This window comes from Narcine bancroftii, chromosome 6 (genome assembly GCF_036971445.1).
Source record: "Narcine bancroftii isolate sNarBan1 chromosome 6, sNarBan1.hap1, whole genome shotgun sequence".
In the NCBI taxonomy this organism is placed as follows: Eukaryota; Metazoa; Chordata; class Chondrichthyes; order Torpediniformes; family Narcinidae; genus Narcine; species Narcine bancroftii.
In genome coordinates, this window is record NC_091474.1 from 135,840,909 (window position 1) to 135,856,407 (window position 15,499).

General features: G+C 43.4%; 1 protein-coding gene across 8 annotated transcripts in view; it reads left to right on the plus strand.

Moving 5' to 3' along the window:
* Positions 1 to 15,499, plus strand: part of fam135a (family with sequence similarity 135 member A) — a 210,493-nt gene that overhangs the window by 87,332 nt on the left and 107,662 nt on the right. For 7 of the 8 annotated variants that reach the window (XM_069886143.1, XM_069886142.1, XM_069886144.1 and 4 more), the window contains one exon: positions 9,044 to 9,170. In XM_069886143.1, coding sequence (XP_069742244.1) covers positions 9,044 to 9,170 — 127 coding nt within the window. Of the gene's footprint in view, positions 1 to 822; positions 910 to 9,043; positions 9,171 to 15,499 lie in introns of those variants that run through there. The other variant, XM_069886149.1, reaches the window with a different exon arrangement.

A 15,499-nucleotide genomic window follows, 5' to 3' on the forward strand; every position in this document is an offset into this window, starting at 1 on the left:
TCTCATGGCTGTCACAGTGCTAAGTTCCTCCAGCGTCTGCCTGACGTTAGCTTGGGGCAGAATGTACACTGCGACCAGGATGATGGCAGTGAACTCTCTCTGCAGGTAGAATGGGCGGCACTTGATCGCCAGATGTTCCAGATTAGGGGAGCAGGACTGGGACATGACCGTCATGTCTGTGCACCACAATGAGTTGATGAGGATACAGTTGCCGCCTCTGCTGGTTTTTCCAGATGCCAGTGTTCAGTCAGTGTGATGAAGGGTGAAACCCTTGGGCTGCAAAGCCATGTCCAAAATGACTGCGTTTAGCCACTTCTCTGTGAAGCACATCACGCAGCACTCCCTGATGTCTCTCTGATGTTGTAGTCTGGCTTGGAATTCATTCAGTTTGTTTTCCAAGGGCTGTACATTGATGGCCAGTAGGATGGTAGGGAATAGAAGCCTCAGGTTCTGGTGTCTCAACCTGACCTTAGACTCCCTCTGCACCCACTTGGTCGGGTCTTTTTTTCATGCGCCCGTGGGTCTGCTGTTGGTAGTTGTATTGTCTGAGCCCTATCCCTTTAAATTCTTCTTTGTGTTTGTCTGGCCTGATCGCTAGTGTTTTAACACTTCAGTGGTATTGCAATGGTAACTAAGTGAGCATTTTAAAGCTTCCACATTGTAACATTGTCTGCATGAGTTTAAATCTCCCATGATGTTGCAGTTTAAAGCTGCCATATTATAACATTTGTGAGTTTAAACTTCTGCAATGTTGCAGTTGTAATTAGGTGGGCAGTTTAAAACTTGCATGTTGCTTCTGCAGTGCCTGGGTGAGCAGTTTAAAGCTCCCATGCTGTAGTAAAAGTACCTGCCTCTGCCGCAACTGCCGATTCCTGTCTTCTACCGATCTTAGGAAATCCATGCTATCAGGTAAGTTTATTTTTGTGTGTCTTGAATTTTGGTAGATTTTTGTGAGTTCTGAACAGGAATTATTCCCGTCAGAGCTGCTTGCTAAGAGTCGCCACTGTTAGGTGCCATTTTGTAAGGGACAAAATTCGTCCCCTGGAAGATCAGGGGCTTTGTATGGAGGTCGTAAATGCTTTTTTCCCCATAAGTATTCATTCAGAAAAAGGGCACAGAGTTGTGGGAAGTAAGGAAAGAAAGCAGTGAGATTATAGAACCTATACAAATTAAAGCGTTTGAAGTGTTTGCTGTCTTAAAGCAAATAAGGGTGGATAAATACCCAAGGTCTGACAAAATATTCCCTCAGACCTTGAGGAAGACTCATTGTAGAAATTGCAGGGGTTCTGGCAGAAATATTTAAAATGTTGTTTGCCACAGATGTGGCGCCAGAGGATTGGAGGGTACCTCACATTGTACCGTTTTTTTTAAAAAAGACCCAAAAAAAGGGTTGGGGGGGGGCGCGTGATGTGATGGTGTGAGCGAAGGATGTGGCAATACACCTCCCCGGGAGAACTAATTAATAACTGCCTTTTAAAAGTTTTTTTTAATAATTAATATAACTTGGAACCTGCGTATAAAGTTTTTATGATGGCTGCAAGGAAAGGGAAGCCACAGACAATTAGAAAAAAACAGCTATAAAAGAAGTAAACAAAAATCAGAGAAAGTTGGGCTACCTTGACGTCAGAGCCTCTGAAATTCCTCTTCCTCCTTGAGTGTTGAGAGCAGCAGCGACTTGAGTTCAGATGACTGTGACAGAGTATTTTGAGGTGGCTTGGGAGGAATTAGCCGTTTTCAGGTGGCCACAAAGCCCGACTGTAAAGCCACACAGAACACTCCTGTGCGGCTGTCGGGTGGCCATCTGAAACCGGAAAATCCGGCCAGGAGGGTTACTCACCTAACCCTTCTCCGAGAGGTATAACTATCCTGCTCGGTGTATCAATTGTGGCAACTGAAAGTGGCAGGCTGCCAGGAGGCAGGCTGATGACGTATTCAGACATTGACTCCCAAGACAAGGAAGCCAGACTAAAGTAGACTTCTTCAAATTTTATTTTTCACCCTCTCCCGCTGCTGGTCTTTCCCCCCACCTCGCCCGCCTGACCGCCGCTGCTGGTTCTCCACCCTCTCCCACCCGACTCTCATTGCTGCTGCTTGTCTCCCCCTGCCTGGCTGACTCCTGTTGCCGGTCCCCCCCCCCCCGAAGCGGGAGTTGGGCGGGTGAGGGTGGGGGGGGGGAACCGGCAGCAAGAGTCGGGCAGGCAAGGGTGGAGGGGGGGGACCGGCAGCGGGAGTTGGGCGGGCGAGGGTGGCGGGAACCAACAGCGGGAGTCGGGCGGGCGAGGGTGACGGGTCCGGCAGCGGGAGTCGGGCGGGCGAGGGTGACGGGTCCGGCGGCGGGAGTCGGGCGGGCGAGGGGGGGGGACCGGCGGCGGGAGTCGGGCGGGCGAGGGGGGGGGGACCGGCGGCGGGAGTCGGGCGGGCGAGGGGGGGGGGGACCGGCGGCGGGAGTCGGGCGGGCGAGGGGGGGGGACCGGCGGCGGGAGTCGGGCGGGCGAGGGGGGGGACCGGCGGCGGGAGTCGGGCGGGCGAGGGGGGGGGGGACCGGCGGCGGGAGTCGGGCGGGCGAGGGGGGGGGGGGACCGGCGGCGGGAGTCGGGCGGGCGAGGGGGGGGGACCGGCGGCGGGAGTCGGGGGGGGACCGGCGGCGGGAGTCGGGCGGGCGAGGGGGGGGGGACCGGCGGCGGGAGTCGGGCGGGCGAGGGGGGGGAACCGGCGGCGGGAGTCGGGCGGGCGAGGGGGGGGGACCGGCGGCGGGAGTCGGGCGGGCGAGGGGGGGGGGACCGGCGGCGGGAGTCGGGCGGGCGAGGGGGGGGGACCGGCGGCGGGAGTCGGGCGGGCGAGGGGGGGGGACCGGCGGCGGGAGTCGGGCGGGCGAGGGGGGGGGACCGGCGGCGGGAGTCGGGCGGGCGGGGGGGGGGACCGGCGGCGGGAGTCGGGCGGGCGGGGGGGGGGGACCGGCGGCGGGAGTCGGGCGGGCGAGGGGGGGGGACCGGCGGCGGGAGTCGGGCGGGCGAGGGGGGGGACCGGCGGCGGGAGTCGGGCGGGCGAGGGGGGGGGACCGGCGGCGGGAGTCGGGCGGGCGAGGGGGGGGACCGGCGGCGGGAGTCGGGCGGGCGAGGGGGGGGGACCGGCGGCGGGAGTCGGGCGGGCGAGGGGGGGGGGGGGGGGAGACCGGCAGTGGCTGTGCTAGTCAGGCGGGCGAGGGGGGTGGGAGGGAGACCGGCAGCAGGAGTCGGGAGGGCAAGGGTGGGGGGGGAACCGGCAGCAGGAGTCACGTTATGCCTGAACTGTTTGTCAGGCATGCCTTGACGTGCTGCTATGACGTGAGGTCAGTGTGGGCGGGACTAGGCACCTGTCCGGAGTAGATGGCTTTTGCTGCTAGGCGGCTAGCAGTCAGCTGGCACGTTTAGGTACCAGAAAGCCGTCCATTCCGTGGCCACCTAAACGTGCTTGCTGAACTCTTCTAGCTGCACCTGCAGGTGCTTAATCTTCTATCAGAACTCCTGAAAGCGGCTATTGTTAGAGCAGGTTGCACACAAACATTTTAAAACACAGAATATTTGCAGGACTTTTGCAGAATGCATTTTGCAAAGAGAGCAACAAAGTTGCAGAATACAGCTTGCCTGGGAACATGTGATCTTTGCAAGCTGTTAAGAAGAGTTTTGCTCTCAGAGAGAGGAGGAGTCCCAGAAATCAGTTCCAGAGGGACAAGCTGGCAAACTTGAGAGGGAAGGCTGCCTGGTCAAAGGAGAAGACTGGCAGTCTGGAAGGTGACCTGAAAGAAAGAGGATCATCTGGAGAACCCTGAAGGGGGCAAGTTTCGTCAGCAAGACTGATTGAGAAGGAATCAGTTGCGGATGTCCTGGAAAGGGAATGTCTCTCTGGAAAAGGAATCTCTCTCTGAAAACCAGCAAGAACCCTAGTGAGTGGTAACCATGTTCTTGTGGTCTTTGTAGTTCGATGATGCTCTTCTGGACTCCAGCACCATCTTCTTCAGCCCCCTAGAGAAGTGGTACTGGTGTCCTTGTAGAGGGATCTGGACCATCTGAAAAATGGCAAATGGAATTTAATGCAGATTAGTGTGAGGTGTTGCATTTTGGAAGGACAAACCAAGAAACGACATACACAGTAAATATTACTGCACTGAGGAGTGTGGTAGAACAGAAGGATCTGGAATACAGATACTGTACATAATTCCCTGAAAGTGGCATCACAGGTGGATAGGGTTGTTAAGAGAGCTTTTGGTATGTTAGCCTTCATAAATCAAAATATTGAGTACAGGAGTTTGGATGTTAAATTTGTATAAGTCATCGGTGAGGCCAAATTTGGAGTATTGCTTGCAGTTTTGGTCACCTAATGTAGCACAAATAAAAGCTCTCATGACTGGAGGGAGAACAAACGCTTTTATTAGTTTATAACTATGGGTAGGATCTCACAATCACAGTAGTCTTCAGAAGGGCTCCGGGTTTAGGTGGGAAACCAGGATTATATGTGAGCAGATGGGGATGGAGCTGAGAGGTGGAGCCAGCCATCAGTACTACACACTACCAGTGAATCCCAGTTCACTGCACCTAACTACAAGAAAGATGTAAATAAGTTAGAAAGAGTGGAGAGAAGATTTACTAGGGATGTTGCCCAAACTTTAGGAACTGAATTGCAAAGAAAAGTTAAACAGGTTAGGAATTTTTTCCCTGGAACATAAAAGAATGAGGGCAGATTTGATTGCTGTATTTAAAATTTTGAGGGGGATAGACAGAGCAAATGTAGATGGGCTTTTTCCACAGAGGGTAAGTGAGATGCAAACCAGAGGACATGGGTTAAGAGTGAAAGGGGAAAAATTTAGGGAGAACATGAGGGGAGCTTCTTCACTCAGAAAGTGGTGGGAGTGTGGAACGAGCTTCCAGTTAAAGTGGTGAGTGCATGATCAATTTTAATATTAAAATGAAATTCGGACAGGTACATGGATGGGAGAGGTATGGAAGACTTTGGACTGGGTGCAGGTCAGTGGGACTAGGCAAAAAAAATGGTTCAGCATAGACTAGAAGGGCCAAAGAGGACTGTTTCTGTGCTGTAATGTTCGATAGTTCTAATTTGAAGGGAAACAAAATGAATAGCCCACAGCATACATAACTAGTAGAGCTGTTGCCGAACAGCTTAAGCAACCTGAGTGGATCTTGATTTCCAGTGTTGTCTATGTGAAATTTGCACATCCTCTCTATGACCTCGTGTTTCCCATGGTAGCTCTGTTGCCTCCCACTATTCCAAAGACATGTAGGTTGCTAGGCTAAGTAGTCTTTGTAAATTGCCCCCAGTGTAAATAGGAGATATAATGTAAGATTGATTTAGGATTAATGTAAACTTGTGTGCTTATTGATCAGTGCAAGTTTGGTGAACCTCAGAACCCATTTTCAAGCTATTTTCATCTATGATGGCTGACAATCTAAAGGGGGGTTAGATGAACAAGTTACAAGGAAAACCTTGAAGAATAAGAACATTGGTGGTGAAAGACTCCAAACCATCATGTATTTGATTTTTACTAATGGACAGGTAGTCAGTGCTCCAGAGAAGCCTTTCCTGACAAAAGGCATAGACCCTAAACATTGGTTACCTTTTACTTCCTACAGATGTTGTATGACCTGCTAAGTTCCTCAACCAGAGGTTATGTACATTGAGAAGCGAACAAAACAAGGTTAATGAGCTGCTGGCTTGAAGAAAAGGAATGGGTTTTAAATATTTGTGTTTACAATGTGCTCAGGAAATATGACAAATCAGAAAAACGAATGGCAATAATGATTGAGTAGAATATTGTTGTGCTGTTACGGAAAGTGCAGAGTTTCTGACATTTGTTTAGAACTTTCTAATCAGTATGCTTCTGCCCAACAAGTAAGGTGGAGCAAGTATCTATGAAGGAACATCTCAAACACAGTGTTTATATTTCACAAAGTTTAGAATAATTAAAGAATATGGAGCAGCCTGTAGTAAAAATATTCCATAGGAGAGGGGCTAATTTAAATGGGTTGAGAACAGATCCAGCCTGGGGAAATTTGAAACAAACCTTGGCAGCCAAAACTGTTAAAACAATGGAAGATCTTTAAAGTTGGCAATGCTTCAGTCGGGTTCAAGGTACATTCCCAAAAGACAAAATAGAAATTAAACCCAGAATTTTAAGTATAACCAAAAGAAAGTGAACTAAATAGAAAATAAATAAAATTTGAATTATAAGATGTAGATCGTTAACCCAAGAGTTAAACCACGTTGATCACAAAAAGTTCAGAAGGGAAGAAAAAGAAGTGAGAGAGACAAAGAGAGGGAATAAGAAGATATTGGTAGTAAGCATAAAATGAATCCAACAATATTTTTTGGTGTATGTAAATAGGAAGAGGATTGTAAGAAAAGAAATTTGGGTCAATCAGAAAACTAAAAGGAAATCTACTCACAGAGGTAGCTGTCATTCCTTAATACCAAATGAGTACTTTACATTCGTCTTGACCAAATAAGATAATGCTACTAGATTGCTCAAAGTTGATCGGGAGTACTAGAAGAACTAACTTTGCTATAATTGAATAAATTGTGTTTTTAACAGGGGATGCATCGTTCTCAAAGAAATATAGTATGTTGCAAAGGAGCTAACCATAATCACCAGATATTTGTAAATTATGGGGGGGGTGGCTGTGGAATGGAAATTCAAATAATATACTCTTTTAAAATGGGGTGTGGGGAGAAACTCAGTAAACCAGTTAGTATAAATTTTTGATAACCTGCACCCCTTGTGTTCTTTTCTCCCTTCTCATTCCTTCAGGTTCTCTCACCTTCCTGCTTTCCCTGCCTGTCCCCTCTTTCTAACAACCTCCCTTCAGCCCTTGTTACCCAGATTCTTTCACCTCTTCCATGTGGTTCTCTCTGCCTATCACTCACAGACTCAACCCACTGGGTCTCCTTTCCCCTCCCCTATGGTTCCTTTCCTATCGTCCCTCCTTTATTTAGTTCCGCTTGTCACCTAACATTTTGCCGAATCTGTACCTCTTTGCTGTCTCCATTTATCACCCCGCTGTCTCAGCCTCCAACCTCCTCCCTACATCTGATTCCATGCTTATTATCCACCTCTTTATACAACACTCTACATATTCTCGGCCCTAATACAGGGTCTCAACCTGAAACATAAACTATCTGTTTGCCTCCACAGCTACTGCCTGACCTGCTGAGTTCCTCGAACAAATTGTCCTTTTGTTCCAGATCCTGCAATCACTTTTTTTACAGGAAAAGATTAAGAAACATAATGTAGAGACAAGATTAGCTGTCATGTGTACAAATGTTGGTTGATTAGACAAAACCAGGAGAGATGATGTCACACCAATTTGATGGACTTTTTTGATGAAACAACAGAGTTGGAGGGAAATATTCTTGATTGTGTTTGTCTTTCTATCTATCTATCTATCTATATAATATGCATATATTTATGTATGCAGATAAATATATGAAAAATAATAAATATATAGGCTTTTAATAACTATTTGCTAAGGTGTCACATAAAAGGCTTCCCACGAAGATTAGAGTCACAACATAAAAGGTGCTCCAAGCAGGATAGATTTTTTTAAAAATATGGATAGTAGAAAATAAAGCAACAGCAAAAAGTCATTGCTAAACCTGAAGGAAAGTGTACATTGAAGTTCAGAGGAATCACTTACAGGATCACTGCCTTTGATATATACTTATGCATGCAGGGAATAATTTCCAAACTTGCAAATGATGCCAAACCGAGAGGTGTGGAGAACTGTGAGCAAGATGATAATAGGTTGAAAGAGAGCATCATAGTTGAAGTGGGAACTAAACTGGCTTGCTGTGTCTTTCAGGCAGGGAATCTTGATATTCTTTGCTCAACCTATCATCATTGGGCTCCAGTTCACATCACTTGCTTGACGTTGGACTTGTTCGAGGTGACAAAATTCTATCAGTTTGAGTTATTAATATAGATATGGTCTGCACATCTTTAGCATTGCATCGGTAAAACACGAGGTTCTGTTGACACCGTGGTTAAGTGAAAAATTACACAAATGCTGGAGAAACTCAGCAGGTCAAACAATGCCTTTATATAGTAAAGGTGACGGTACATCACCAACATTTTGGGCTTGAGCCCTTCATCAAGCTGTGGTGGAACATGAAAGATGTCCAAACCAAAGTGGGGAGGGGGGGTGGTGAGGGTGGGAGATGATAGGTGGAGGGGGGGAAACACCAAGGGAGGAGTATAGGCTAGGCGGAGAGAGAAAGGAAGTAGGAACTGGAATAGCTAGTTAAAGGTGGGATGGGGAGAAAAGACAAGCTGATTAGTGGAATGTCCAAGGGTTGGAGGGTGCCCAGACGAAAAATGAGGTGTGGCTCCTCCAGTCTGTGGGTGGTCAGGGTGGGGTAATGTGAAATGCCATGGATGGACATGTGAACTTGAGAGTGTGACTCAGAATTGAAATTGTTGGCTACAGGGAGGTCGCTTTTGCTGCGGACAGAGTGGAGGTGCTGGGCCAAATGATTTCCTAATCTGCGACTGGTCTCTCTGATGTAGAGAAGGCCACAGAGGGTGCACAGCATGCAGTAAATTAGTTCTTTGGAGGTACAGGTGCAGTGTTGCTTCATCTGAAAGGTCTGTTTGGGACCTCAGACCGAGGTGAGGAAGGAGGTGTGGGTGCAGATATTATACCTCCTACGACCACAAGTGGAAGGTGATTTGTTTTGGAAGAAGTTTCTATTTTCCCTCTGGGGCTGAGCTTCAAGTTTATATTACATAATCACAATTTGCGATCCTTTGCCTTGAAAGTTCAAAAGCTCTTTGTTCATTTTTATTTGGGTTTCTGTCGTGGACAAAATGACCCTTGAAATACCTTTAGATTGCATTATAGCTTTTCTAGGAATAGTCAGTGCTAACATTGGTTACAGAATCAATTCCTCAATATTCTCTTTTCTTTCATACATTTGTAGACTGAATTTGATCTCTTGGCTTTAATATTGCTTTATCAATAATTTAAGCTGACACTCTATTTTGTTTCTTATTTAGCTTTCCTCGTCCAATGAAGAATACTTGGCTAAGCAGGAATGCACCAGCACAAAGCAAAGACCATGCCATTCCATCGCTCGAGTGTGTGGTTTTTGGCAGTAACTATACAAAACAACTATTACCAGATGTAAGCCAACAGAATCGTGTCAGTTTGTGACTATGCTAAATTAATAGTTCAACTGAGTTATTGGTAATCTAGCAATTTGATATTCTAGTGATCTAGTTTTGACCAATAAGATGGTATCTTGCTGAGCAATCAGGATGAATTCTCAGGAATAAAATTGCTGGTTGAAGTCGTAGTGAAAGGAGTCGTTATAGCATTTGGTACACAAGAGGTACGCGAACTGCTGCAAACTCCTGTTCTTCACATTGCTGCATGCTACTTGCTGATAACCAGGTGAAAAGCACAATCTTCCATTATTGCTTCTGCAGCGGTGAAATAGTTAAAGTAATCTCATTGATGCATAGTTTGATTTACTGAAGCAATGGCTGCTGGTGAGTTTTGGTGTTTAACAGGAGGGGGAATGCAGTAAAGCTACTTGGTGCTGAGATGCAGTGTTCAGGTGCATCCTGGTCAACAGTGAATTGGACATTCCTGGGGACTGGTGACACCGGCTCCACCTATTGACAAGTCTGTCCAAATCCTATGGTCTTTCTCAACATCCAGTTAGAAGTGATAAAAGCTACTGTTTACCTTCCCTTTGGCAACACAGCTCCTTCCGACCTGGAGATTTCTCTGTCATTACCAGCTCAATAGCATTCACTGGTACATTGTCTCAATGGGTCACTCTTTCTCATTCCTGAAAGTGTATCACAACAAGGCAGACTATTCACTGAGATCAGATATACAAATTGATCAAGGATAGTCAATATGGCTTTATTGTGATAGGTCATGTCTAACCAATCTTATAGAGTTTTTCAATCAGGTTACCAAAAAAGTTGAATAAGGAAAGGCAGTGAATGTTATCTACATGGACTTTAATAAGGCCTCTGACAGAGTACCACATGGGAGGTTGATCAAAAATGTTCAGTCGCTCAGCATTCAAAATTAAGTAGTAAGTCGGATTACACATTGGCTTTGCAAGAGAAGACAGAGAGTGGTAGTAGATGATTGCCTCTCTGACTGGAGCCCTATGACTAGTGCTGGGTCCATTGTTATTGTCATCTATATCAACTAACTGAAAGATAATGTGGTAAATTGGACCAGCAAATTTGCAGGCGATACTAAGATTGGACTGTAGTCGAAAGTGAGGAAAGCTTTCAAAGCTTGCAGTGGGATCTGGACCAGCTGGCAAAATGGGTTTCAAAATGGAAAATGGAATTTAATGTGGACAAGAGTAACATGTTACATGTTGGGAGAACAAACCAGGGAAGGACTTGCATGCTAAACTTTAGGATACTGCAAAGTGCAATAGAACAGAGGGATCTGAGAATACAGATACATAATTCCTTGTGACGGAGGAGAGAGGGTCACAGGTAGATAGAGTCGTAAAGTGAGTTTTTGGTACATTGGATTTCATAAATTAAAATAATGAGTACAGGAGCGGGGATGTTATGTTGAAGTTGTATGAGACATTGGTGAAGCCAAATTTAGTGTGCAGTTTTGGTCACCTATCTACAGGAAATATATCAATAAGATTGAAGGAGCAGAAAAAATTTATAAGGATTATGCCAGGACTTGAGGAGCTGAGTTGAATAGATTAGAACTTTATTTCCTGGAATGTCGAAGAATGAGGAGAGATTTGATAAAGATATGCAAATTATGAGGGGTGTAAATTTGGTAATGCAAATTTTTTTTCGCTCTGAAGTTGGGGTGTGACAGGAATCAGAGGATATGGGTTGAGGATGAAATGTTTAAGGGGAACAAGAGGGAGAAGTTCAAACATCATCTCCCATTAAAAAGATAGGAGTCGGGGAGTCACGTGATGGAGTAGTGGCCGGACGGTGAACTCCAGCCCTCTCCAGAAAAGTCGGGAAAAACAAGAGAAAATACAAAGGCACAGAAATACAAGTTAAAGAAAAGTGAGTATAAAGGTGGAAAGAAGATGGAGACAAAAGGAGAAAAATCAAAATCAACGGAAAGAAGAGAGGAAGAGAAGACAACGGAGGAAAAAGGTGAAGGCCTTACCTGTCCGAAGAGGCCCACTGTGGAGAGAGGACCCCACTACCTCAGGTCGGTAGGAAAAGAACTACAATGGCTCACAGAGCCGAGTAAAAGTGCGCAACCGCGCATGCGCGACTCCTCGCGCATGCGCGATGCGCATGAAAAAAAACACACCGACGGGAGGGGGGACCAGCTGGGGAGTCGATCTCCACAGCCGGCAACGACAGCTGCAGAACACCTGCAGCAAGAAGAGACCACAGAAAACAATGGAAACAAGAAAGAAGAGGAGGAAAGGGCATCAAAGAAACAACAGATGGCCAACCCAGAGGAAGAAGAAGAGGAAGAATACAGTGAAATAGATAAAGGGAAAGGCAAGGTAAAGGATATACTTGCTCTTGTTAGAGGATACATGGAGTCATTTAAAGAATGGCAAACACAGGAATTCAATGATTTAAGAAAAAGAATAAACAACACAGAAAAGAAAATAAATAAAATGGATATGACCTTAACAGAAATGGGGAAAAAAATGGACAAGATGGAAGACTTAAAAAAGAAATTGGAGGAATCTAATAAAAAAACTAAAGAGACACAAGAATTACTAGCCCAAAAAATAGATATAATGGAAAATTATAACAGAAGAAATAACATAAAGATAGTGGGCCTTAAGGAAGATGAAGAAGGCAAGAATATGAGGGAGTTTATAAAAGAATGGATCCCTAAGGCCCTAGGATGTCCAGAACTACAGCAAGAAATGGAAATAGAAAGGGCACATAGAGCATTGGCCCCTAAACCACAACCACAACAAAAACCAAGATCTATTGTAGTAAAATTCCTAAGATATACTACAAGAGAAAAGGTACTGGAGAAGACAATGGAAAAAGTAAGAGAGGGCAACAAACCACTGGAGTATAAAGGGCAAAAAATCTTCATTTATCCAGATATAAGCTTTGAACTCCTAAAGAAGAGAAAAGAGTTCAATACAGCAAAAGCGATTTTATGGAAGAAAGGATATAAATTTACACTGAAGCATCCTGCGGTATTGAAAATATTTATTCCAGGACAACAAAACAGACTGTTCTCGGATCCAGAAGAAGCACGAAAATTTGCAGAACAATTACAAAAATAGACTGAGGGATGAAGACGGGTAATGAGAGCAAAAATGATCACGATTGATATGTATGTGGGTAAAGACAAAAATAGACTGAGGGATGAAGACGGGTAATGAGGGTAAAAATGACCACGATTGATATGTATGCGGGTAAAGAGGTATAAGAGTGAATAGAGACAATGGGCATACGTGAAAGTATCTGTAATTAGAGGAAAACATAGATAGTATAGACAAGAATTAATAAGGGAAGGTAATGGAATAGAGAGAATAAGGAGGGAATTAAAAGAGTGACCTTTGTGACATATAAAAAGTGAAATCTTTTCGGGGGGGCTGGGTGGGGGAAAAGAGCGGTCACTGCAAAATCAGTTGACGCTTGCGAGTGGATTCGCAAATCCAAATGGAGAGGGGAGATGTGGTTGTCCGACAAGGGATAAAGGACAACTCAGGAGGGGAAGGGGAGGTTGGGGATAAAGAAGATAGAAATAGGAGAATAAGGAAAATGTTAGATGTTGTAGGAATGTTGTCTGGTAAAGAGTTGAAAATAAGAAAACAGAAATGGAAAAGGAGGAAAGGTAATGATGGAAAAACGGAAAGAGAAGATAAACAAAATATAAAATGGCTACGCTGAACTATATGACTCTAAATATTAATGGAATACATAACCAAATTAAAAGGAAGAAACTACTAAATTTACTGAAAAAGGAAAAAATAGATATAGCATTTGTCCAAGAAACACACTTAACTGAATTGGAGCACAAGAAATTAAAGAGAGCTTGGGTAGGACATGTAACAGCAGCATCGTATAATTCAAAAGCAAGAGGAGTGGCTATATTAATTAGCAAAAATGTGCCATTTAAAATAGAAGAGGAAATAATAGATCCAGCAGGGAGATATGTTATGATAAAATGTCAGATATATTCGGAGCTTTGGAATCTACTTAATATATATTCACCTAACGAAGAAGATCAAAAGTTTATGCAAGATATCTTTTTGAAGGTAGCTAATACGCAAGGGAACATACTAATAGGAGGGGATTTCAATCTGAATTTGGATCCAAATATGGATAAAACGGGGAAAAAAATTAACAGGAAGAACAAAGTAACCAAATTTATAATTAAATCAATGCAAGAAATGAAACTTGTGGACATATGGAGGAAACAAAACCCAAAAGAAAAGGAATACTCATACTACTCGACTAGACATAAAACATACTCAAGGATAGACCTATTCCTGTTATCAGCCCACATTCAAGGGAGAGTTAGGAAAACAGAATATAAAGCTAGACTATTATCGGACCACTCACCCCTGTTATTGGCAATAGAGCTAGAGGACATCCCTCCAAGAATGTATAGATGGAGATTAAACCCCATGCTACTTAAAAGACAGGATTTTAGAGAATTTATTGAAAAACAATTAAAAATGTACTTTGAAGTAAATACGGAATCAGTGGAAGATAAGTTTATACTATGGGACGCAATGAAAGCATTCATTAGAGGACAAATAATAAGTTATGCAACCAAGATGAAGAAGGACTATAATCAGGAAACAGAGCAGTTGGAAAGGGAAATAATAAATATAGAAAAAAAATTAGCAATAAAGGAAGATACAACCAAAAGAAGAGAATTGGCGGATAAAAAAATAAAATATGAAACATTACAAACATATAAGGTGGAGAAGAACATAATGAAGACAAAACAGAAATATTATGAACTAGGTGAAAAAACACACAAAATCTTAGCATGGCAGCTTAAGACAGAGCAAACTAAGAAAATGGTATTGGCAACAAGGAAAAAAGACAAACAAATTACATATAATCCAAAAGAAATTAAGGAAAACTTCAGAGAATTCTATGAACAATTATACCGAACTGAAAACGAAGGGAAAGAAGGGAAAATAGATGAATTTTTGACTAAAATTGAACTACCAAAACTACAAATAGAGGAACAAAATAAATTAACAGAACCATTTGGAACAGTAGAAATACAAGAGATAATAAAAAATTTACCAAATAATAAAACACCAGGAGAGGATGGACTCCCAATAGAATTCTACAAAACATTTAAAGATCTAATAATACCGCCCCTCCTGGATGTAATCAACCAGATTGATGGGACACAAAACTTACCAGACTCATGTAAAACAGCAATAATTACAGTGATACTAAAACAAGGGAAAGATCCACTCTCACCAGCGTCATATAGACCAATATCTCTGCTAAACACAGATTATAAGATAATAGCTAAACTATTAGCAAACAGATTAGCAGAACAGGTACCGAAAATGGTAAATTTAGACCAAACTGGATTTATCAAAAAAAGACGCACAACAGACAATATTTGTAAATTTATTAACTTAATTCATGCAGTAGAAGGAAATAGAGCACCGGCAGTAGCAGTTGCTTTAGACGCAGAGAAGGCCTTCGACAGAGTAGAATGGAATTACTTGTTCAAAGTATTGCAAAAATTCAGTTTACCGGAGAAGTATATTAATTGGATTAAAGCATTATATGAGGGACCGTTAGCGAAAGTGACAGTAAATGGACATGTATCAAAGCAATTTAACTTAAGCAGGTCAACGCGGCAGGGATGCCCACTATCACCATTATTGTTTGCGCTAGCTATAGAACCACTAGCAGAATCGATAAGAATAGATAATAATATAAAAGGAATAAAAATAAAAGACAGGGAGTATAAAATCAGTCTATTTGCGGATGATGTGATAGTGTACTTAACAGAACCAGAACTATCAATAAAAGAACTATATAAGAAATTGAAGGATTATGGAGAAGTGTCGGGATACAAGATAAACGTAAATAAAAGTGAAGCAATGCCTATGAATAACGCGGATTTCTCAAAATTTAAGGAGGAATCCCCATTCAGATGGCAAATGCAGGCAATAAGATACCTAGGTGTGCAAATAAACAAAAATCTAGGCCAATTATATAAACTCAATTACAATCCACTAATGAAAAAATTACAGGACGATTTAGAGCATTGGAAAGAGCTACCACTAACACTGATAGGAAGGATAAACTGTATTAAAATGAACATTTTTCCAAGGATACTATACTTATTTCAGGCATTGCCAATACAACTGACAGAAAAATTCTTCAAAGAGTTAAAGAAAATAATAAGGAGATTTTTATGGAGAGGGGGGAAACCGAGGATAGCACTAGATAAATTAACAGAATGGTATAATCAAGGAGGCCTACAATTGCCAAACTTCAAAAATTATTATAGAGCCG